General features: G+C 41.3%; 4 protein-coding genes across 4 annotated transcripts; 3 read left to right on the plus strand and 1 right to left on the minus strand.

Moving 5' to 3' along the window:
• Positions 1–3,100: 3,100 nt before the first annotated feature.
• On the plus strand, positions 3,101–6,308 carry LOC139882880 (uncharacterized). Its single transcript, XM_071867133.1, has 5 exons — positions 3,101–3,394; positions 3,724–4,080; positions 4,277–4,516; positions 4,566–4,646; positions 5,904–6,308. The coding sequence occupies exons 1-5, from the start codon at positions 3,101–3,103 to the stop codon at positions 6,306–6,308; spliced, it is 1,377 nt and encodes a 458-aa protein (XP_071723234.1).
• Positions 6,309–7,637: 1,329 nt separating this feature from the next.
• Positions 7,638–10,949, minus strand: LOC139882881 (protein PLASTID MOVEMENT IMPAIRED 1-RELATED 1-like). The gene is given in 9 exon segments (XM_071867134.1): positions 7,638–7,855; positions 7,858–8,275; positions 8,278–8,606; positions 8,609–8,668; positions 8,671–8,822; positions 8,910–8,947; positions 8,949–9,675; positions 10,164–10,381; positions 10,596–10,949. Coding segments are annotated over 9 exon segments (2,514 nt in total).
• A 281-nt stretch (positions 10,950–11,230) lies between these two features.
• On the plus strand, positions 11,231–14,773 carry LOC139882882 (uncharacterized). The gene is made up of 6 exons (XM_071867135.1): positions 11,231–11,524; positions 11,576–11,650; positions 11,990–12,367; positions 12,477–12,521; positions 12,592–12,960; positions 14,276–14,773. Exons 1-6 carry the CDS (start codon positions 11,231–11,233, stop codon positions 14,771–14,773), a joined length of 1,659 nt encoding a protein of 552 aa, XP_071723236.1.
• A 6,233-nt stretch (positions 14,774–21,006) lies between these two features.
• LOC139882883 (secreted RxLR effector protein 161-like) lies at positions 21,007–21,567 on the plus strand. The gene has a single exon (XM_071867136.1). It carries the CDS (start codon positions 21,007–21,009, stop codon positions 21,565–21,567), a length of 561 nt encoding a protein of 186 aa, XP_071723237.1.
• The last annotated feature ends 3,706 nt before the right edge of the window (positions 21,568–25,273 follow it).

Below are 25,273 nucleotides of genomic sequence, written 5' to 3' on the forward strand. Positions count from 1 at the left end.
TCCGATTATAGTGAATTATTCGCTGCTGGCTCTCCCCGTGAATGTAGGTACCAATACTCAGATCGAACTACGTAAATTTCTAGTATCCTTATTATTTCTCGTTTATTTTTTAGGTGCTGCAAAGAAAATATTGGATATGGAGATTTTGCGTGACAGGACTACATGAGTTTTACATCTATTTCAGAATAAATATATTAAGAAGATTGTGGCACGTTTTAATATGCAGTCAGCAAAATCTATAAGTACATATTTGGCGAAGCACTTTAAACTTTCAAATTAATTATCACCGCAAACTAAGGAGTAAGAGGAGGAGCATGTGTCCCGTGTTTCTTTTTCTAGTGCCGTGGGTAATATTATGTATGCTATGGTGTGCACTAAGCCTCATATTTCACAAGCTGTGAGTGTGGTTAGTAGCTATATGAAGCGTCCTGGTAAATCTCATTAGGAAGCTGTGAAGTGGATCCTCAGATATTTGAATGGGACAACAGACGTGGGTATAGTGTATGGGAGGGATAACAATGGCAATGAGACCACTAGTTTTGTGGATTCGGATCACGCCGGTGACTTAAATGATTATAGATATTTAGCAGGGTACGTGTTTACACTAACAGGTGGTGCAATTAGTTGGAAAGCGTCCTTACAGGATCACATTGCCTTGTCTTCGACTGAGGCAGAGTACATGTCACTAACCTTTGTAGCGCAGGAGATGATATGGTTACGGAATTTGCTCTCGAACTTTGGGTCACAAAAAAAGTGTGGATATACACTGTGATAACCAAGGTATGATATATTTGGCATATAATACAATTTATCACGAGTGAACAAAGTATATCAACATCAGGTACCACTTCATCCGAGACATCTTAACTAAGGGTAATGTTATTATTAAAAAGATTGTTACAGCAGATGACTCGGCGGACATGATGACTAAATCTGTTCCTTTGGCGAAATTCAAACGAGCTTAATTGGTGTCTGTGGAGAGTGAGCTCCCACCGGGGTGTTGGGAGAGCAGCATAGATGATGAGCACTATAACTTGACTTTAAACATCGAGCCAATGTGGAGAATATTTAAATTATGTATCGAGCTTGAGCTTTTGCAAAACGTGATCCGCTCAAATGACATTTTTATTATTTGATCGTTAAGATATTTTTATGATGAAGATAATATTCAAGATTACACAAAAGAAAAGAAATTTAAAATTCTTTTTGGGTTTTGGATGTCTTCAGTTAACAGAAGTAGATTCGTTGGACTCCATGAAGGTTTACAAAAGAAGAAATAAAATAGAATAAAAAAAAGGAGCAAAGTTTCTTCTTTATTTGCAAAATAAGGTTATCTACGTGGGGCCCAAAGTCAAAGTCTTGACTTTGGGCACACAATATATAAGCAAAAAGGAACGTGAAGCCCTCTCCACATCCACAATCCACTTGAGAGAGGAGCCGCAAGTTTTTGAAGCCATGTGAAGCCCTCTCCATGTCCACGATCCACTTGAGAGAGGAGTCGCAAGTTTTTGAAGCCACGAAGCCTAGAAAAGGAACGTGAAGACTTACGTACGTGGACCAAAGACGAACGTAGGAGTTCCTGATTTTGGCGTACGTAGAGCATTTTTGTTTTGAGCTTGAACGCGTGATGATTTGTGTAGTGAGTTTATGTCCAAGTGAGTTGTTTATTTATAAACACTTTAGGTTTTGGATTAAATCTAGGTGTGGGAAACATTTAAGCATGTGAGCGATTGTAAACTCTGATTCTTCGATTATAGTCGATTATTTGCTGCCGGCTCTCCCCGTGGACGTAGATACCGATACTCGGACCGAACCACGTAAATCTCTGGTGTACTTATTATTTCTTTTTTATTTCTCTGATGATTTTGCATTGACGTAAATTGCAAGATCCTGTCGTTTCCGCGTATTATACTCCAACAAGCCTAGTCATCATCGGTGATGGTGTCCAACTTGTTCAATCTTCCCTTGATAAACTCGGTTGAACTAACAGATCCTTCATTCTTCTTTGCCATAGTGTAAAATTATTCTTCCTGGTGAATCATTCGATATCAAATTGAATGGTCAAACCTTTTCCAACCATCTAGTCAAAAGTCGTAAGACTATAATGGAAAACTTGGATTGCTTCAATACCAATTGTTGTGCAGAAAAGCACCCTAACTAGATGAGATGAAAAGTTGAAAAACAAGAATAATCAAGAACATAGAGATTTACGTGGTTCGGCGAAAATCCACCTACATCCACGGGAGAGAGAGACGATTTCTCCTTTCTTTAGCGTAATTAGATACAAGATAAAATGCTAAATAAATAGATCATCATATCCCCACTTCCCTAATCCCAATAAGAGAGGAGTTTCACCCTAAAGATCTTATCAACTTTGAAACTAACCAAGAAATTTTTAGTGATTATCCCCTAAATATAGGGGTATCATGACATTTTCTAGTTACATCGAATTTGGACTATTTCCCCATGAAATCCCTTGTAGATAGGTCTAAATCTAGGAAATATATCTGGAAACATATAGCCTACAAGCGCCAAACCTGCCTAGACTTCCCAATCAACTTTTCCGAGTCTCTAATCAATGGAAATTTCTTGGAATTCAAGACAACATCAGCAGAGTCAAAGAGAAGGCCTTGTCAACTTTTCTGAGTCTCTAATTGATGGAAATTTCTTGGAATTCAAGACAACATTAGCAGCGTCAAAGATGAGGCCTTATCAACTTTTCCAAGTCTCTAATCGAGCGAAATTTCTTGCACTTTTCGATGAAAGTCTCGTCAATCTTAAATGCATACTGATCTTCTTGGTTCATTGAATTTGCGTTGAATATGGGTTGCATCATCGTATTATTCCACACTCTTTACTTTTCAACATTGTAAAAGCACGCAAAAATATTCTTTAATCCCACATGTTTTTGTCATTGCTTTGCTCTTTCCAGCATGTAAATGCTATGTAAGACTAGCATCTTATATATAGTTAACAATCTCAACCCTTGACATTCCAACTCCGAGGCAATCTAGTGAAAGAAAAAGAGAGATCGTGTGTGGACCGAAAGCTTCAGGCCATTAACCCGAGCAATTTCGAGTTCACCCACAAGCTGCGAACAATGCCATCAATCACAAGCCCAAGAAGAAGGTCGCCATCCGCGCCGTTGCATCAGCAAGCTTCCTTAGCATCTGAAAGAACGCGCCGAGAGAAGAGGCTCTATGAAGCGTCACTTGGCGGGTGCGTCGAGTCGTTAGCTCAGTTGCTGCAAGAAGACCGACTCATCCTGGCTCGGGCTTCTGTCACTTGCTTCGACGAGACACCATTGCATGTGGCCTGCATCCTCGGTCATGTACCATTTGCCAAGGCTCTTTTGGCTCATAAAAGGGATTTGGCTATGGAGTTGGACTCGCAGGTATGTCGAAGCGAAAAACTTGGTTGTGATTGTTTGATATCAGACTATCTTGCTTGTCAAATTAAATTTTGTACATGTAATGTAGTATTTTGTTTTCCAGTTTTCATGACCTGTGAGAAATCAAACCCATCATATGTCTCAAGGAAATTAACAAAATTCAGACAGAAATCACGTCATGGGTTTCCGGGTTAATTCAACCTGAAAGATCTTACAGACACCAATGAATTTGAGCAGCTCGGTCTATTTGATTTGAAAATACAATATATATAAATCACATGAACGTGTCCCTCAATAAGAATGGTCCATAGTCAAGCACTTTAACTTTGCAGGGACGTATGCCTCTTCACTTGGCGTCTGCGAACGGATACGTCGAAATAGTGAGGGAATTGTTACAATCAGACCCCCTTGCATGCCTTGTCCATGACGAAGATGGGAGGACCCCACTCCATCTAGCCACAATGAAGGGCCGAATCAACATCGTGATAGAGCTAGTGAAGGCAAGACCGGAGGTGGCCGAGCATAGGCTGAGCCACGGCCAAACCGCTCTCCATCTAGGAGTGAGGCATAATCGTTTGGAGACTCTGAAAGTCCTGGTGGAGATGGTGGGAGATGGTGATTTGGTGAACGCTCAAGATGATGAGGGTAATACCATTTTGCATTTGGCCGCAGCAAACAAGCAAATAGAGGTAATCCTTTTTTCTTTGAATTGCTTCAATTTTGTGATGACGTCAAATATCGCATTCCAATTGAACATCTTGTGACGATAAAATCCGATTCATTCTCATTTTTCTATAGTGGATTTATCGATTGAAGAAACTTACAGGAAATATCTTTGTTTGTTGTTTCTTTTATAATTGAGAAGAAGCTCATCTTTTTGTGCAGATAGTGAAATATCTGCTTCAAAGAAGTGAAGTGGATGTGAACACAGTGAATAGAAATGGCTTCTCTGCTCTGGATATAGTGGAACATTTTCCAAAGGATTTCAAAGTCATTGAATTGAGAGAACTCTTAGTACATGCTAGAGCTCTGAGAGCCATAAGATTTGCTACATTGACAACTCACCAAGCAGTTGTTGATAACATAAATGAGGAGAATTCAACTGTTGTAGTTGACCTAGCATCTGTAGCACCTCCCTCCACCAATACTCCTCCGGTAAATGTGTTTCCACCAGAGTCTTTCCTCGGGTGATATAAGGAAGCAGAAGGAAGACAAACACGAGGAATGGATCGAGAAGAAGCGCCATTCTCTGATGGTAATGCTTTAGCTAGATGTCTTGGAGTAGCATTTGCTAAAAACTTAGATCAGATTGGTCATGTTATTGCAATTAACATCATAGCTCACCGCTAGTTAATTTAAACTCTCTATTTGTTTTATGAAAAATTGATGATTCAGAAAATATTTTCCTAAAAATGATCATTTGTGTCATTTAAAATAAATAGTTATGCTTTCTTAAAAATGTTTTCTACATATGTACTAAATTGCTTATAATGAAATAGCTATGTACAGAAAGAAGATCAGTAATTACAACAATAGATGGCTTATGATTTTAAGAAGGAAAAAACAGGGGAAAAAAATAGAGGGTAATATAAGAAATCTAGTAGTGAGAAGGATGAAACAAGTTGATGAATACTTAAGAAAGTAATTGTACTTAAGAAAATCTGACCGTGAAGCAGTTGGGTGATTTTCTTTAAATATCTATACTAAGACATAAAGTAAAGAAGATTTTTAAAAGACTGAATCTTTTATCTTCTCCAAGTCGTTGAGGCATGTTTGGTAACCATTCTATTTTTAGGAACAATTTCTACTTAAAAATGATTTTTTTTTTTTTTTTATATTTTGTTTCCTAGATAGTACTTAAAGGCATTTGGTTACTATCCAAAATTTATATTTTCTAAATAGAAATGCATTTGGTAAGACTTTAAATTCTTTTGTGATTTAGAATCTCTTTTTAATTTTTAATAATTTTTTTTAATATTTTTCTCTTTTTCCTTTTCTTTTTATCCTTCTTCCTCTTGCCGGCAACCGGCCAAACAAGGGCCGGCAACCTTGTCGGAGCATCGCCGGCCCCTGGCAAGGCCGAGCCTCGCTGCCCGAGCCTCCCCGGCCAGGCTCGACCTCACCCACAGCCGAGCGATGGGAGCCTCGCTAGTGGTGGGGAAATAAATGTGTTTTTATTTTCCACATGTTTAGTTATTAGATTTTGATGTTCTTTCTAACAACAATAGCAACCTTTATAAAAAGACATTCAAATTTCGAAATATCTTCATTTTTTTTTTCTCACATATGTGTATATTCATAGACTTAGTTTTTTCATAATTTAATCCATGATCTCTATTTCTGTAGAGAGGTCGCCACAATTTTCTTGTTTTTCGATAAATATAGGAAAAGCCATCAATTGAATCTGTGTATTTGTTGAAATGACTAGCTTTCACTTGCTTCATATTTCAAATATAGGTGAAACACCATTTCTTCATTCGCAATTTTAAAACTTTCTTTCACGTCACGACAGATAATTGCCACCGTGATCGCAGCCATGGCTTACCAAGCCGGCCTTAGCCCTCCCTGCGGCCTGTGGGACAACGATCAGAAAGACAACAACGGCACCATCTTATACTACGCAGGAACATCGATAATGGCTGCAAACCTTCCAGAGGGTTACGCAGCGTTCTGGATATACAACACCGTCTCTTTTCTTGCATCCCTTAGCACGATCTTGTTGCTCATGAGTGGCTTGCCCTTGGGGAAGAAGGTTCTGATGTGGATTCTGACGGCCACAATGTGGGTGACCATCACTTTCATGGCGCTGACTTACCTCTATTCCATGACGGCCATCTCGTACGTACAGAGGGATCCTGAACATGGGAGCCCGACCACAGAGGTTTGGTACTCCGAAAATAGGGGACGATCTGGGTGATTACATACTCCTCAATCGTTTGGCTTGGCATTGTAGCCATTGTTTGTGTAGTTCACACCGTTCGATTCCTCGCGATCGTCCTCCGGTATGTGAAGAAAGATTCGCAAAAGCTCAAGAAGTGGATATTAGCGTGTGTGAGTTGGTGCAGATCTAGGGGCAATATCAAGATCTAGTGTATTCATCTGGTGGGACAAAGCATTACTGCATAGTCTTGATGCCTGTGTTCTTTCTAACTCAATCCCTATGTCATAAGATCATTCTGAGTACCGCTACTTGTGCAAACGATTTAATGCGACTACTAAACCAAATGCAGAGTCCACCTCGCATTATTCTCGAGCTCTCCTCATCAGAGATGTCTCGCCCACGTAGCCGAATCTTTCTAAAGAGAATGGGAAGGCCTGGCCACAAAGTAATCTGATCTACTCCTATGTATGCCGCAAATTAGTAGGTAAAAGCAACATTGGGACATTCTATAATTTGTCTCACACAGCTTCACCATTCTCTTTCCAATCACACCAAACAACCGAACCCACCTTCCTCAAAAGCATCCGCACTTCTTTTATGCTTCCTTCATATTCTTCTACATTGCTGATAGATGTCCAAAAGCCATCTGATCAAAGCTAGTGAGCCTCTCTGTCTGATCAATTTCAACCCCATGGCACCAAACCACAATGCAGTCACACCATTTACATGAACTTCTTACACTATCTTTGCCTGCCTAATTTTAAGGAAGCGATAGACAGATTTCACAGAAAACACTCCATTATTATTTGCAGGCCGTGCAAGCTGATCTCCCTCAAAGATCGGAATCGAAGCAGCGCTAGTTTCATATGTGATGTTCACATACCAGAACGTGTGCTTCTTCTAAAACAAACATTCAAGCTCTGATATTATAACCGCTTGCCAAAGGATCTTTTCTTCTTTATATAGACAAGTAGAGGAGGGACAAGGTAGAAATGGAACCTAAAATCTCATGGACTGATCTGTTGTTCCTAATCACAAGACAAAGGATTGGTAGCGTATCATCCCAAACAAAACACAAAAAATTACTGTTCATATGCAAACTGATTACGGGGGATGGAAGAACAGAGAGATGAAAACAATTGCATAGGCGGATCTTTTGTACCTTAGACTGGTGACATCAGTCCATAACAATTGGGAAAGTAGGAGAGTTCTCAAAGGCAGGAGCCAGTACTTTCATCTGTCTTAGACAACCACAATGTGTGGTTTCGATCAGCAAGCCCGTAACTAACGCAGCTCATAAACTTCACTCAACCCAGTCTGGCAAACCAAGCCTCTTTCAAGAAGTTCCGTTTCACACCCCTCAACTTAACGCAACGTGACGGTTTCATTTGGGAGAATAATATTGGGGTTGCGTATGTGTGGGTTAAGAGCCGTCAATTCCTTCCATTTAGCACCAGTTCCATGAACACGGGATGAGATGCTCCACAATGTGTCGCCAGGCTGTGCCTTAGTTGTTGCTGCGGCAGTAGATTTAGAAGAAGCAGTCTTCGACTTCAGGAACGGATGCTTATTGCTCTTCCCATTCCATTAGCGAGCAACCAACGGGAACCAGATTGTTGCTGGTTTGAGCTTCCCCAGACGTTTCTCTTCCCAGGATCAGTCTTAAGACCAGCAACATGTACTTCAGAAATCTTATACTGGGGAATTTCTTCCACCTCAGATTTCTTTTCTTCTGTCCCCTCCTTAATTTCTTCCTTCTTTTTGGACTCGGCTGACTCATCCTCTTCATCCTCATATTTTACTTCAGATACCTTGAGGTAAATCCTTGGCTTCAGTGGAACGAACACTCTCTCGACCTGAATTAGTGCAAGCATTGGTGCACCAACTGGTTCATAATTCCACAAAGGATCCCGTAGTTGCACCATCAGTGCAACTGTGAAATTATTTCCCAAAAGACCACACTTCCTACCAGAGCCTTTACCACGCCTTTTATCCCCTTTTGACCACGCCTTCTATCCCCTTTTGACCCTCCACGTATCCAGTCCAAGGAGTTGGCATGATGCGCAGCAAGAATTTAAGAAGTTCGCTCACTAATATGACCTTCATCATCAAGTTCACCAGAGTCCAACCTCCTCCATTCATCAAGACTTAGAGATAGGCGCATCAACCCTTCATCTTTGTCATCGCTACTTTCCTTTAGATCCAACAGCTGCAACCCACCTGTTCCCTCAAGACCCAGTGACCCGCTGATATCCTCGCCCTTGCCCCATAGAGTCGAAACATCTCCAATTGATTGTGCACTGATATTTGAAGGTGCATCCTCGTCTGACATGCAGAGTGTATCCTCAACCCCTCAATTGACAGTGCTTCAATCTTATCCATAGCCAAAGGAGCAGATCCTCTAAAGATACATATTCAGAGCCAACATCATTGCCAGCTGCATTTTGATTGTACTTACTAGACCTAGAATTGTATGATGCTTCTGTGTTTCTGATTTGCCGGGAAGTCAAGTCTTGCCCCACTGCTAAACTGTCGTTCAATAGACATTGCCTGAACCACGGTCGAAATTTTGTAGAGTTAGTATATTTTAAAAATATATATAAAAGACAAGATTGCTAAAAAAAAGTTGCCACAAACCTTTCAACTCCTTCAAGAGAAGGTGAGGCTTCCCATGCGGACTTGTTGCATTGTCTTTCCAGTTATATCTTCCAAGGGCATTAACTCGTTTGCCTGCATGGAGAGCTTCTCAATTCCAACAGAAGCCAGACCCTGCAATATTTCCATGATACTAGAGCCCATTTCCGCAGGTACTACAACTGGACTAGAAGCCTGCATAACCAAGCTCCCGCCGCTTTTGGCGTTCTTGAAAAGTGAGGGATTCATTGACCGCAAAAAGCCTCCATTTTTCGTCTGGAGATATGGCCCTAACCCCTCTCCAAGAGGCGGTAGCTCCACGAGTTCTTCAGGAGGAAGATGAATTGGACTGCCAAACCCACCAGAATGGCTAGGTGGAGAAGACTGAAAAGACTTCTCATTCAAACCATATTCACGCATCAAAGCTTCTGTGTCGAGGTCTTCCAACATTTTTGCTTTTGTTTTGTTAACATAGTTTGCCATCAGATGCTCTTCTTCGGCAGCTTGAATTAGTGACTGAAGTTCAAAATCCTCAGATGTATTCCCCCAGCCAGGCACATTAGCAGCGTCGTTGCCTTGTTCAGCAAAGTCCTCATCACCTACATCAAAACCAAATAAAGAACAACCACCACCAGCTAGAGCTTCCCTCTCAAACTGCCTCAAAAGACGCTCTCGTGGAGATTCTGGCTCACTTTCTGAACTCAAGCCAAAAGGGCTGTGCTCTATTCCCAACATATCCAAGAATAATACGTAAACGAGCTCTCCATCTCTTTGACCAGAAACCAATTCAATTTATCCTTGGCTCGCACTTCCTCGAGCGACTAAGACAATGCTAGCATTTACCAAAAAACTGACACAGCCATCTACAACAACAAACCAATTCCCAAGTAAAAAAAAAAACGCAGGGAACTACAGACTCTCTTATCACACAGAGAGCAACAACGATCGGAATTCTAGAATTGACTTACCGCTGACCACGTCGGCAGCGAAATTGCAGACGGCGTCAAGCGTGCTCTCAATCTGTGCCTTCAGGAACCGGGCCGGTGTGAGTTCCGACTTCGTCAACCAGTAGTGCCCGACCATGCGACCCTCCTCTAGGCCAAGTTCACGATCGCGCCCTTCCCCAGCTCCTCCATCACCTTGAACGCAGCCTGGAACCGAGGCTCTATCTCCTCCATGAACTTGTCCGTGAACCCGATTCGTCTCATGTCCAAGGAAAAGTCCTAGCTTCGGTGCTGGTGTAGCCCGTCCACGTACCTCGTCCACAGCGAGCGGGAATCCTTCTCCAGCCCTCTAGCCCGCACCTCTCCTTCTTCTCCGCGCCATCGGCCCCGCCTAGGTCCACCGAGATCTCCCTCGCGACCAATCAAGCCAACGACAGGGACAACACCCAGTCGACGGCGGGGAGCCTGGCACCGCTCAGGAACGAGACCGAGACCGCCTCCCTCCTGGCGGAGGCCGGCAGCGTCTTTAGCCTGAGGGAGGGGGAGGACAAGCAAATGCCAAAGACGGAGGACGCCATCGGCGGCGGCAGCGGCGGAGGCTCGGAGTCGGAGTTGATGATAAGTTCATCGAAGGGAGGCAATCGGATGGAGGCCCGGAAGTTGCCGAGAGACCAACGCAAGCACAAACCTTATGCTCGATCTCCACATTGGAAACAGTCGAAGGCAAAGGGGGTCAGGAACCAACTGTGACTGGCGGGGCTCTTGGAGGAGGCAACGTGTCAGAGGTAGATGACCAGTGAGGCTTTTGGGGGAGGTGGAGGCGGAGCGGGTGGGATGCGCTCAGAAGGAAATGCAGCTCAATCCCTGTCTGCTCTTCCACGGGGAGAAAGAGATAAAACCAAGAAAATTCAAGTGAGGAGGGAGAAATTTTAAGCGGGAGTGTTGCGCATTTATTACCCATTGATCCGTTCTTTTTTCTGCCAGCTCCAACCCAGAGAGAGCATCTGCCGCTAGACAGGTGTCGACCCGTGAATGGATCAGAGCACAAGTGGCTTGATCCTTCGAGAGTAAGCAATATTTTCTCGTAGCTTGTCGGCATTTCTTGCATCGCAGCCGTTAAATAATGAGTACGGTGATCCGCGTAGCACAAACCAACGGCTAAGATTACAGATCAATAACCCAGGAACAGGAAGCCAACAAGTCAACTACGCATGAAGCTTCTGGATTGTCATCCGACTTTTTTCACTTTCAACTGCATATTACAGTAGTAGTTCAAAAAAAAAAAAACTGCATATTACAGTAACACCACTTATTAGAGGAGTAAAATCACATCAAATGATCAACCCGAGTGATTTCGAGTTCACCCACAAGCTGGGAACAATGCCGTCGATCACAAGCCCGAGAAGGAGGTCCCCGTCCCCGCCATCGCATCAACAAGCTTCCTCAGCACTTGAAAGAAGCCACCGAGAGAGGAGGCTCTATGAAGCGTCACTTGGTGGGTGCGTCGAGTCGTTAACTCAGTTGCTGCAAGAAGGCGGACTCATCCTGGCTCGGGCTCCTGTCACTTGCTTTGACGAGACACCATTGCATGTGGCCTGTATGCATGGTCATGTACATTTTGCCAAGGTTCTTTTGTCTCATAAAAGGGATTTGGCTATGGAGTTGGACTTGCAGGTATGTCGAAGTGAAAACCTTGATTGTGGTTGTTTGATATCCTTTTGTCAGATCAAACTGAACCCGGTCATCCTCACAAACCAGATAATCGGTGGAATCGCAACTCTTTTGATTAAATTTTTGCAAGTTTTAGGCTTTTAGCCATGTGTAAAAAGTAATTTATAAACTATATTTCCATGAAATATCTCTACATAGATCAGACTATCTTGCTTGTCAAATTAGATTTTGCACATGTAATATAGCATTTTGTTTTCTAGTTTTTATGATCTACAAGAAATCAAACCCATCATATATCTCAAGGAAATTAACAAAATTCTAACAGAAATCAAGTCATAGATTTCCAGGTTAATTCAGCTTGAAAGATCTTACAGACACCAGTGAATTTGAGTATCTTGGTCTATTTAATTCGAAAATGCGATATATATAAATCATATGAATGTGTCCCTCAATAAGAATGCTCCATAGCTAAGCACTTCACTTTTGCAAGGACGTACGCCTCTTCATTGGGCATTTGCGAACGGATACGTCAAAATAGCGAGGGAATTGTTACAATCAGACCCCCTTGCATGCTTTGTCCATGACGAAGATGGGTGGACCCCACTTCATCTAGCCATGATGAAGGGCCGAAGCAACATCGTGATAGAGCCAGTGAAGGCGAGACCGGAGACGGCTGAGCACAGGCTGAGCCACGGCCAAACCGCTCTCCATCTGGGAGTGAGTCATAATCATTTGGAGGCTCTGAAAGTCCTGGTGGAGACGGTAAGAGATGGTGATTTGGTGAAAGCTCAGGATGATGAGGGTAATACCATTTTGCATTTGACTGCAACAAACAAGCAAATAGAGGTAACCCTTTTTGCTTCGAATTGCTTCAAAATTGTGACGACCTCAAATATCGCATTCCAATTGAACATTTTGTGCAAATAAAATCTGACTCATTCTCATTTTTCTATAGACTCAAGCTTTCTGCATTCAAACTTCAGTGAATTTATCGATTGAAGTAACTTACAGGAGATATCTTTGTTTGTCGTTTCTTTTATAATAGATAAGAAGCTCATCTTTTTGTGCAGACAGTGAAATATCTGCTTCAAAGAAGCGAAGTGGATATGAACACAGTGAATAGAAATGGCTTCTCTGCTCTGGATATAGTGGAATATTTTCCAAAGGATTTCAAAGTCATTGAATTGAGAGAACTGTTAGTACATGCCGGAGCTCTAAGAGCCATAAGATTCCCTGCATCGACAACTCACCAAGCAGTTGTTGATAACAAAAATGAGGAGAATTCAACTATTGTAGTTGACCTAGCATCTGCAGCGCTTCCCTCCACCAATACTCCTCTAGTAGAGGCGGTTCCGCCACCATCTTTCTCTAGTAAAATCAAGAAGCAGAAGGGAGACAAACACAAGAAATGGATCAAGAAGAAGCGTGATTCTCTGATGGTAATGCTTTAGCTAGATGTCTTGGAGTAGCATTTGCTGAAAACTTAGATCAGGTCGGTTATGTTATTGCAATTAACATCATAGCTCAGAGCTAGTTAATTTAAAATCTCTATTTGTTTCATGAAAAATGGATGATTCAAAAAAAAATTCCTAAAAATAATCATTTGTATCGCTTAAAATAAATAGTTATGCTTTCTTAAAAATGTTTTCTACATATGTACTAAATTGCTCATAATTAAAAAGCTATGTACAAAAAGAAGATCAGTAGTTACAATAATAGATGGCTTATGATTTATTTTTTTTTAAAAACAGAGGGTAATATAAGAAATCCAATAGTGAGAAGAGACAAAGGCAAGTTGATGAATATTTAAGAAAGTAAAGGTACTTAATCTAAATGTGAAGTAGTTGGGTGATTTTCTTTAAATATCTATACTATTACATAAAGTAAAGAGGATTTCTAAAAAAACTCAATCTTTTGTCTTCTCCAAATATTCTCAATGACTCGGGGTCTATTTGGTAACCATTATTTTCCCGGGAACAATTTATGCTTAAAAATGATTTTTATTTTATTTTGTTCCCTAGACAGTTTTTAAAGGCATTTTGTAACTATCCAAAATTTCTATTCTCATAATAGAGGCGTTTGATAAGACTTTAAGTTCTTTTGTGATTTAAAATTTCTTTTAATTTTTTAATAATTTTTTTATAGTTTCCTCTTTTTTTCTTTTCTTTTTTCCTTTTCTTTTTCTCCTTCTTCTTCTTGTCTACAATCGGCCAAACGAGGGCCGGCAACCTCTTGAGAGTGTCACCAGCCCATGGCAAGGCCGAGCCTTGCCAATCGAGCCTCCTCGGTCGCTGGGTGAGGCTCAGCCTCGCCTTAGTTGGGCGAGCTCGGCCTTGCCCATGGCCAGGTGATGCGAGCCTTGCCTGCGGCCCGACGAGGGTGAGCCTTGCCAACAGCGAGAATATAAGTGTGTTTTATTTTCCACACATTTAGTTATTAGATTTTGATTTTCCTTCTAACAACAACAGCAACCATTATAAAAAGACGTTCAAACTTCGAAATATCTACATTTTTTTCTTCATATATGCGTATATTCATACACTTAGTTTTTTCATAATTTAATCCATGACCTCTATTTACATAGAGAGCTCGCCACAATTTCCTTGTATTTCGATAAATATAGGAAAAGCCATCAATTGAATTTGTGTATTTGTTGAAATGACTAACTTTGACTCGATGATCTTCATATTTTCAAATATAGGTGAAACACTTTCTTCATTCGCAATTTTAAAACTTCCTTTCACGTCACAATAGATAATTGTCACTACGATCGCAGCCATGGCTTACCAAGCCGGCCTTAGCCCTCCCTGCGGCCTGTGGGACAACGATCAGAAAGACGACAAAGGCACCATCTTATACTACGCAGGAACATCGATACTGGCTGCAAACGATCCAGAGGGTTACCCATTGTTCTGGCTATGCAACACCGTCTCTTTTCTTGCATCCCTTAGCACGATCTTCTTGCTCATGAGTGGCTTGCCCTTGGGGAAGAAGGTTTTGATGAGGGTTCTGACGGGCACAATGTGGGTGATTATCACTTTCATGGCAATGACTTACCTCGAATCCATGATGGCCATCTCGTTCGTACACAGGGAACCTAAACATGTGAGCCCGTTCACAGAGGAATGGTACTCCGAGGATGGGGGGTCGATTACAGTGGTTATGTACTCCTTGTTTGTTTGGCTCGGCATTGTAGCCATTGTTTTTCTAGTTCACACTGTTCGATTCCTTGCTTCGTCTTCCGGAATGTGAAAGATCCGCAAAAGCTCAAGAAGTGGATATCAGGGCATGTGAGTTGGTGCAGATCTAGGGGCAATATCAAGATCTAGTGTATTCATCTGGTGGGACAAAGGATTACTGCATATTCTTGATGCCTATGTTCTTTCTAACTTAATCCCTATGTCATAAGATCATTCTGAGTACCGCTACTTGTGCAAACGATTTAATGTGACTACCAAACCAAACGCAGAGTCCATCTTGCATTATTCTCGAGCTCTCCTCATCAGAGATGTCCCGCCCATGTAGCCGAATCTTTCTAAAGAGAATGGGAAGGCCTGGCCACAAAGTAATCTGATCTACTCCTATGTATGCCGCAAATTAGTAGGTAAAAGCAACATTGGGCCATTCTATGATTTGTCTCACACAGCTTCACCATTCTCTTTCCAATCACACCAAACAACCGAACCCACCTTCCTCAAAAGCATCCGCACTTCTTTTATGCTTCCTTCATATTCTTCTCCAATGTTTGAACAAAAAAAAAAAAAAAAATTCTTCTCCAATGCTGATAGATGTCCAAAAGCCATCTGATCAAAGCTAGTGAGCCTCTCTGTCTGATTAATTTCAACCTCATGGCACCAAACCATAATGCAGTCACACCATTTACATGAACTTCCTACACTATCTTCCCTGCCAAATTTTAAGGAAGTGATACACAGACTTCACAGAAAACACTCCATTATTATTCGCAGGCCGTGCAAGCTGATCCTCTGTCAAAGGTCAGAATCATAGCAGCGCTAGTTTCATATGTAATGTTCACATACCAGAACGTGTGCTTCTTCCAAAACAACATTCCAGCTCTGATATTATGACTACTTGCCAAACGATCTTTTCTTCTTTATATAGACAGGTAGAGGAGGGACAAGGCAGAAATGCAACCTAAAATCTCATGGACCAATCTGTTGTTCCTAATCAGAAGACAAAGGATTAGTAGCGTATCATCCCACACAAAACACAGAAAATTACTGCGCATATGCAAACTGATTACAGGGGATGGAAGAACAGAGAGATGAAAACAATTGCATAGACAGATCGTTTGTACCTTAGACTGGTGATAATCAGTCCATAACAATTGGGAAGGTAAGAGAGCTCTCAAAGGCAGGAGCCAGTACCGTCTTAGACGACTTCAATGTGTGGTTTCAATCAGCAAGCCCACAACTAACGCAGCTCATAACTTCACTCAACCCAGCTTGGCAAAACAAGCTGATGGTTTTATATGAGATGGGCTTAAGGCCCATCCGCCCATGTTGGGCCTAAAAGCCCAGCCCACGGAATTAGGGCCCGTTGATAAGGGAACGTATAAAAGGGATGAGAGAGAGAGAACGCACCCTTTGGCCATTTTAACGTACGTTCCTCGCTCTCTCTTTCCCTCCAAACGCTTAAGGCGACGCCGTTTCCCTTTCAAGGCAAATTGACATTATCATATCAGAATTTCTTCCTCAATCTTCGGCATTGGTGTCTAATCTGTGGCTAACAAAGTACGCTCGAATCCGTGGTGTGCTTTACGATCGGTGATACGTGTTTTTCCCGGCTTCGTCTTCCGCATTGCTTTAGGGGTTCGATTTAGTGTCGAATCCATTTTTCGGGGATCCGTTATTCCCAACATTGGTATCAAAGCCATAGTTCATGTTTTCCCGACCTGTTTGATGTTTTTGATTGATTTTTTGCGAAAATTTTCGGCCGTACGGATCGGGGCGAGAAATCCCGACACCCAAGCGCTGTTCGTCCATTTTTTTGAGTTTCTGTGACTTGAAATCGATTTCTTAAGGCATAGGGTGGAAGGGCTCATCGAGGCGAGTCTGGCAACATGTCGTGCGCCGCCAGGAGACGCCGCACGCGCCCACAAGCGCGGCCAGAAGGCGCTACGCGTGGGCGCGACGCACCCGGAAGCTCTGGCTCGCCCAGCGTGTGCGACACACGTGCCGATCGGCGAACCGGCATGTGCTCGTCGCCGGCCGGCAAAACGGCACGCGCCGGTCGGCAAACCGACGCGTGTTGACGTCAGCATGACGTCACCCAACGGTCGGTAACCGCTAGGATTACGTCATCGATGACGTCAGCGCCGACGCCGGTTGACCGGGCGGTCACCAGCCGGCGACCCGACCCGACCCGACTCGCGGACGCTTGGCGCGTGCGCGGCATGTGCTGGCTAATGTTTGCGTGACGTCATCCCGCGCACGCACACGGCACGTGCGGTCGGTTCCGTCCAACCCGGCCCAACCGACCCGACCGGTCCGACGACCGACGACCTAACCGTTGACCGTTGACCGACGACCGTTGACCCGAAAAAAAAAATGTTTCTTTTTCAATTATGTCCGTGTGGGTTAGAGGTAATCCATTTTTTATTTTTCATTTGTTGTATGGATCATGGAAAATTATGTATTTTCCATTTTGTTTATTGTGGATTATAAGTGATCCATTTTTTGGTTCTGCATTTGTTGCAGGAACTATGATGCGTTATATACGGATACCTGCAATCCTGAGAACGGACGAAGGAAGAGCTAGACTTAAAAGGCTGATGAAAGAGTTAGCTGATTATCAATGGCTTGATGGTGATTTAGTATCACACATGGTCAGGGTCAATCAGATAATACAGGAAATCATCTGGAATGATTATCTTATGCCGGATTTTGAGAAGGTGCCGGCTTTGATGAACACTCTTCCACCTGAATGGCAAGCAGTGTTAGATCGGCTATGGGAGGTCAACGTGGTCCCGGATTATAGGAGGCTAGTGGAAGCTTTTGTAAGAGAGTACTATAGGATTGAGTTGGCCAAAACTTCAACCCTTAGATTGAGTGCCACATGGCGTAGAGTAAATGCGCCTTGGTAGCGACATGAAAGCTCTCCAAAAGTTTTTCCATGGTTGGCAAATGTGCCTTCAGTTTTCTCAGATACTTTGACTGATAGATTAAAAGGAACTTTCCCTATTTATTTCTTAGATTAGTTTGAGATGTTTTTTAGTGTTGAATATCTCTTTCTATGTTGATATTTCTTTTTGGATATATTACTTAGTGTAATGGATTGTTGTATTAGTTGAAAGCCTTATTATTTTATTGGATGTCAATTATCTGTTGCTTTCTGTTATTGCTGATTGTTGTGGGTAGTTAGCTGTGGGTAGTTCATAGAAGTTTTTGTAATTTCATTGAATTTATTTTGCATAAGAAAATTATATTAATAATAGTTTTAAGTTAGGATTTTTGGAGGATGATTGGAAACGTAGTGACCTTTTGATTCTTAAACCTTACTTGAAATTATTCATTGATATAATGGGTCTGTGCAAAGTGGATGCATAAATGATAGGCATTAATTATTCGTGCATATATGTCTGATGTGTTCAGATTTATGGATTCAGCAACTAAGAACGTAATTGCTGATGTGAATGGCAACAATTGTGAAATATTGAATATGAAGATTCAATATGTGCTGGAAAAGCAAGAAGCACTAGAAGCTCTTGACCATGTTATGAAAGATCTTGAGGATGTTGTGCGCCACCTTGAGTTGGTAGAGGACCGCTTGACGGCATGTGAGCCGAAAATAGATATTTGCGATGCTGGTTCTAGCTCAGAAAGGGCTTTGAGCTCTAAGCGCAAACATATTGATTCGTTCAATATGTGGGAATGCAAAGGATCAAGTCCTTATTGCAAGAGATCAAGAGTTAACCAACACAAGAGAGGAAAAGGTCCTCAAGTGAAGAAAATGTCAATGGTGAGGTGTTACAATTGTGACAAGAAGGGTCACTATGCTCGCGACTGTCGTGAGCCAAAGGAAGTTAACACCTCTTGTACATTTAAGAACTTTGCTTATGTGTCAAGATATGCATTATTAGCTGAATCCAATCCTTTGTGGAGTGTAGATTCAGGAGCAACAAACGATTTAGCGAAGGATAGAGGATCCTTCGTGGAATTCCGACGAGTACCAACTGGAACTAAGTGGATCTATGTAGGAAAAAACTCCAGAAATGAAGTTAAAGGGATTGGCACCTGCCAATTGAACATGCGTGGTGGACGCACCTTGTTCCTACATGATGTTCTATATGCTCTGGAGATTCGTCGAATTTTAAGTGTCTGTTTTGATGTTGGTTAAGCTTGGTTTTAGTGTGAACTTCCGTAATAGCGGTGTAGATTTGTATTTGGATACAAACTACTATGGTTGTTGTCACTTTCTGGATGGTTTTATTGTACTAAATGTTAACTGTGGTGATGTCAATGTTTGTTATTCCATTGTTTCACGTCTTCTACTTCATATGCTAATGATGTGAATGTGTGGCATGCTAGACTTGGTCATATTGGCCAATAATGTATGAATAGACTAGCCAAAGAGGGCTTGTTGGGCAACATTGAAAAAGTCGATTTGCCCATATGTGAGCATTGCCTAGTTGGGAAAACGACAAGGAAACCATTTGGAAAAGATAAAAGAGCTGAATTTCATCTACATTTAATCCATTCTGACGTCTGTGGTTCAATGAATGTGAGAGGAAGGCATGAGACTGTTTATTTCATCTACATTTATACTCGATTATAAATGATTATACTCGATTCAGATATGTCAATTTGATTTCTCATAAATCTGAAGCATTAAGTTGTTTCAAAATGTTTATGAACTTGGAAGAAAATTAATTAGACAAGAAAATAAAAGCATTAAGATTCGATCGAGGTCGAGAATATTTATCTGATGGGTTCAGAAAAAAATGTGATGAAAATGAATAGAAATACAATTGTCTATTCCATATACTCCTCAACAAAATGGTGTTGTAGAGAGAAGAAACAGAACCCTACTGGAAATGGTTAGGTCCATGATGGCGCATGCTAACTTACATATTACTTTTTTGAGTGATGCGTTGTTAACTGATGCCTATATACTTAACCGGGTGTCTTCCAAATCAGTTAGTTCCACTCCATATGAGTTATGGACAGGTAGAAAACCGGACTTAAGTTTTCTTAAGCCATGGGCTTGTGCTGCCTATACTCATGAGTCCTCTCACAAGTTTGGGAAATTGGGTCCTAAAGGAAAGTAGAGTATTTTAATGAGATACTCCGAACACTCAAAAGGGTATGTGTTCATAGGTGAGCAGGAAAGTGGGAGTATAACTGAATTTGAATCACGGGATGTCACATTCTTAATGGATGAATTTCCTAAGAAGGGTGAAATAGGGGAAGATTACTTCCTATTTGAAACCTTGGATCAAGATAATGATATTAGTGGAGTTCGTCCAAGTGGGAGTAATATGAGAAGTGATGAATTGAATTCAACTCATTCTCGATTACAACCATATGATGAGACGATGTCATCATTATCTAATCCTAGTGGGAGCATTATGGGGAATGATGTGCTAAGTGTACAATCTCTCATACAGCGAACAAGTTGCTAAAGTATTCCCCGTCGAAGTTTTGACATTGAAAGGGAAACTTTTATGGTTGCTCCACAAGATGAGGATGAGCCAAGAAATATTAATGAGGCTCTAAATTGCCCTAATAAGGAAAAATGGATTCATGCAATGGAAGAGGAAATTGAGTCAATGAAATCAAACCAAGTCTAGGAACTGGTTGATCTTCCAAAAGGACGCAGAGCTATTGGAAACAAGTGGGTTCTCAAAATAAAGCGAAAGGCTAATGGCTCGATAGAAAAGCATAAGGCCCACCTTGTGGCGAAGGGGTATGATCAATAGGAAGGAATTAATTATGAAGATACGTTTTCTCATGTAGTGAGATTTACCTCGATTCGCATTATTATAGCAATAGTGGCTAGTATGGATCTTGAGTTACATCAAATGGATGTAAAGACTGCTTTCCTCAATGGAGAATTAGAGGAAGGAACATATATGGAACAACCTGTTGATTTCATAGTGAAAGGCCAAGAAGAAAAGGTATGTCGACTTTTGAAGTCAATATATGACCTTAAGCAGTCGTCAAGACAATGGTATATATACGATTTCATAATGCCATAATGGCATATGATTTTTACAATGATAGATGAATATCATTGTATATATATCAAAAGATCCAAGGATCAATTTGTGATCATATCATTATATGTTGATGATATGCCAATTGCCAGAAGCAATATGGAGCTTGTCAATACTGTCAAAAGTCGGTTGTCTTCCAACTTTGAATTGAAGGATATGGGATTGTAAACCCATAGACACTCCTATTGCAAAAGGTGAATGATTGAGCCATAGACTGTGTCCAAGGACTCCACAAGAGAAGGAACAAATGAAACAAGTTCCTTATGCTAGTGCTATTGGGAGCTTGATGTACGCTATGATGTGTACAAGACCTGACATATGTTATGCGTTTGGAATGGTGAGTAGATACCAATCCAACCCGGGTCAAGCACGTTGGAAAGCTGTTAAGAGAATACTAAGGTATCTAAAGGGGACTGCTGATTATACGTTAAGTTATTATGGAAATGATCTGCAACTCAAAAGCTATTCTGATGCTGATTGGAGAGTAGATTTAGATGAAAGAAAATCTACCTCTGGGTTTGTTTTCTTACCGAATAATGGCACCATATGTTGGAGCAATAAGAAACAAAAGTGTATAGCCTTGTCCACGATGGAAACTAAGTTTGTGGTATTATCAGCAGCAATAAAAGAAAATGTTTGGCTTAAGAGATTATTGGATCATTTAGGTGTTATTGGAAGTGCTGCAGATTTATTGTTGATTAACTGCGATAGCCAAGCAGCAAAAGCGTACACCAAAGATCCAAAATATCATGGCAAGACCAAACATATAGATACCAAGTATAATTTTGTCAAGAATATGATTGCATGAAAAGATGTGAACTTACAGTACATGTTACGCATAGAATGGCAGCAGATCCTATGACAAAGCCAAAACCTAGAGATGTGTTTTGTGGCCATGTAAAATCTCTAGGATTGCGTAGAGGCTGATGTACCAAATATTGTAATTTCCCTAAGTGTTCACATTTGATGAATTTGTGTTTTTCATCATTAATGCCTATGAATCTGTGTTTGATCTTTATGCATCTTAATGCTTAGTGCATTACTTTAAGTTGAGAAAGTATGTCGGATAGATAAAAGATTAGCCCACTCATACGGGTAATCGCCTCTATTTACTGTGTGATAAATAGAGATGAGATTGTTTTTAAGCTTATTATCTAGGTGATAATCGAGAGTTCAAGCTTAAAATACGTATGCCGCCTTAACTGAGTGTTAAGATGATGACATAATATTTACTATGTCCGAAAGTAAAATACCCCACATATTTTACTTTATCTGTCTAAGATGCCAGATGTGAGTTCTGATGAATTTTGTAAATGAGTAGATATGTGAACTCAAATTAGACATTGGGTATGTCTGAACTATCATCTGTACGGTATTGAAACGTGTAGACATACGCTCCATGGGAAAGGAGTTAATACCGTAATACGTATTTCATACTACGTATGCATGAGACGACCAATAAGAGTGGCAAAAGTTTGATCTCAACTTTTATGTCGTGTGAGACTCTTGAGGAAAAGAGTTCCTCAATTTTTTAGTCCCCTCATGACTCTTACTTATTCTCAAGATTTCTATTTAGTGTTTGCTATCTTAGGATGTTGCCAATGGTCATGAGTTGATTCGATCTAATGGGACATTTCTAGAAAAGCAAGCTGAACTGAAATTGAGAGTTTGAAGGGAAGAGGAATATCGGATTTGGAGAATCACATTGTAGTTTTGTATTCACTGGTTAACCAATTATGACTATCTTTGGGATAATCATAATTGTGAATACAATATATATATATATATATATATATATCATTGTTTAAAAGAGATCAAGAGAGATATAAATGTGATCGATCAATCTAGGGTACTGCATACTAAATCTACTCGGAGTGTGATGCCCATTATGAGTTGCTATATATTCCTAACAGATGTATGGCAACGAGCTCTCAAAGTATGCTGGTCGCACGGATTATTCACCGGTATGAATGTTGAAGAGAGGTAAAGAGAATTCTGTTCAGCCCACCATGTGCGAGTGGGAGATGATGGTTTTATATGAGATGGGCTTAAGGCCCGTCCGCCCATGTTGGGCCTAAAAGCCCGGCCACGGAATTAGGGCCCGTTGATAAGGGAACGTATAAAAGGGATGAGAGAGAGAGAGAGAACGCACCCTTTGGCCATTTTAACGTACGTTCCTCACTCTCTCTTTCCCTCCAAACGCTTAAGGCGACACCGTTTCCCTTTCAAGGCAAATTGACATCACCAGATCAGAATTTCTTCCTCGATCTTCGGCATTGGTGTCTAATATGTGGCTAACAAGGTACGCTCAAATCCGTGATGTGCTTTACGATCGGTTATACGTGTTTTTTCCCGGGTTTCGTCTTCCGCATTGCTTTAGGGGTTCGATTTAGTGTCGAATCCATTTTTCGAGGATCCGTTATTCCCAACACAACCCTCTTTCAAGAAGTTCTATTTCGCACCCCCAACTTAACGCAACCTGACGGTTTTGTTTGGGAGAATAATATTGGGGTTGCGTATGTGTGGGTTAAGAGCCGCCAATTCCTTCCATTTAGCACCAGTTCCATGAACACGGGATGAGATGCTCCACAATGTGTCACCAGGATGTGCCTTAGTTGTTGCTGGGGCAGTAGATATAGAAGAAGCAATCTTCGACATCAGAAACGGATGCTTATTGCTCTTTCCCATTCCATTAGCAAGCAACCAACGGGAACCAGATGGTTGCTGGTTTGAACTTCCCAGACCTTTCTCTTCCCAGGATCAGTCTTGAGACTAGCAACATGGACTTCAGTAATCTTGGACTGGGGAATTTATCCCCAAAAATTTGTGTGCAGATGATAAAAGTTCTTGCTTACAATCCAGGACTCAAGGTGAACACACCAAACTCAAATGGCCTCACAGTGTGAAAGCTAGTACGAGCACCTAGAGGGGGGTGAATAGATGTAAAAATAAATTTCCCCTAGTGAAGTGTGCAACTTAAATCAGCAATAGATTATGACAAGGAAATTAGACTTTTGTAAACAAATCGAGTTACGATCAAAGTAAAAGAGCATAGAGAAGAGAATAAGAACACAGGGTTTATAGTGGTTCGGCTTAATCCAAGCCTACGTCCACTCTTCCGCACTGACAGCCCACCGGCTGGATTTCACTATGAGACAAAAGAGTTATTACAGTAAAGCTCTTCCTTGATTCCACAGTGTAGAGACTCTGCTACACTTCCTCAAGGTCTCTCAAAGATATAGACTCTCTCTTGCGTACAAGATTTCGCTCAACAATTTAATTGACTAAGAACAAGGAGCTTCAGACTTTGGAATTCTTCTATCGCGCACACACTCGAACAACTGGAACGTCTTCCTTATATACTCCTTCATGCCATCACACCCGTTAGCACTTACCAAAGGAATTCTTCCAATCTACCCGTTGGACAAAATCAATTAGGAAGATTTCGAGCTATTTAAGGAACATGACGATAGCCCACCAATCCTGCTCGCCCATACAATCAGGATTTAGGTTTCCATAAGTAGAACCTTCCAAGTATACTTCACCAATCAACGGATCCAAAATCCTTGAATCAATCTTAATTTGAATAATGGATTCTGACATGCTATATCCAGCCAAGAGATCTTCTTTAGTTGACAGAATCAAATCCTTAATGAAATACTCCGTTTCGGATAAGCCTTCTTCGACGATCTAGAAACTATCAATAAGGATAGACTTTGAGTCTTGAGTCTGGTAGTCCGAAGGTCTTCAGACTTTGATAGAAGAGTCTGCAAGTCTTTAGACTAGACTGATGGAAACGTTTTGTCAATTTCAAAACACTCAATGAAGTTTTCTCCAACACACAACACTAGACATTCCTGAGCAGGTTCCCAAAGGCTCAAGAGTTCTTGAAAGTGAGACATCCCTTCAAAGCTCAAGAGCTTCACTCTCCATAGACATCCAATCAGTCCCATATTACTATGATCCAGTTCTTGACCCACCACCAAGAATGACCTGCCAGACCACCACCTCAAGATCACCTAAAATCCCCCCATCACTCTCCACCAAGAAAGCCCCGCCAAAGAAATGGAGTACTTTAGGAAACCCCTATCAAAGAAACTGAGTGCTCTAAGAAGACCCCCGGTGGAAGCCGATTGGCTGAGTAAAGTACATCTCCTGTTACTTTGCTTGGATTTCTAATTGACCTACCAAAAATAGATTCGTGACGACTCGTAATTAATAATCTTTTACATGCTAAATACCTAAACCTAAGTCGCGAATTAGTATAGGCTTGAGAGAGTCCGAGCTAAATTTAAGCTTAGCAGCCCATTAGTCAAACCCTAAGTGGTTTACCCGAGGTTAGATTGCGACAATAATCATATCTATCACATGTGAATATGTCTCGTCATAATCAATCTTAGATCTTTAGGAAAATTCTTAGGCAATCAGTCGGGTTTTATACCTGACAACCAGAGGTGGCAAAATGGGTCTTAGATCCATATATGACCCATTTAAATCATAAATGAGTCATATTG

Source organism: Rutidosis leptorrhynchoides, unplaced genomic scaffold (assembly GCF_046630445.1).
Source record: "Rutidosis leptorrhynchoides isolate AG116_Rl617_1_P2 unplaced genomic scaffold, CSIRO_AGI_Rlap_v1 contig322, whole genome shotgun sequence".
In the NCBI taxonomy this organism is placed as follows: domain Eukaryota; kingdom Viridiplantae; phylum Streptophyta; class Magnoliopsida; order Asterales; family Asteraceae; genus Rutidosis; species Rutidosis leptorrhynchoides.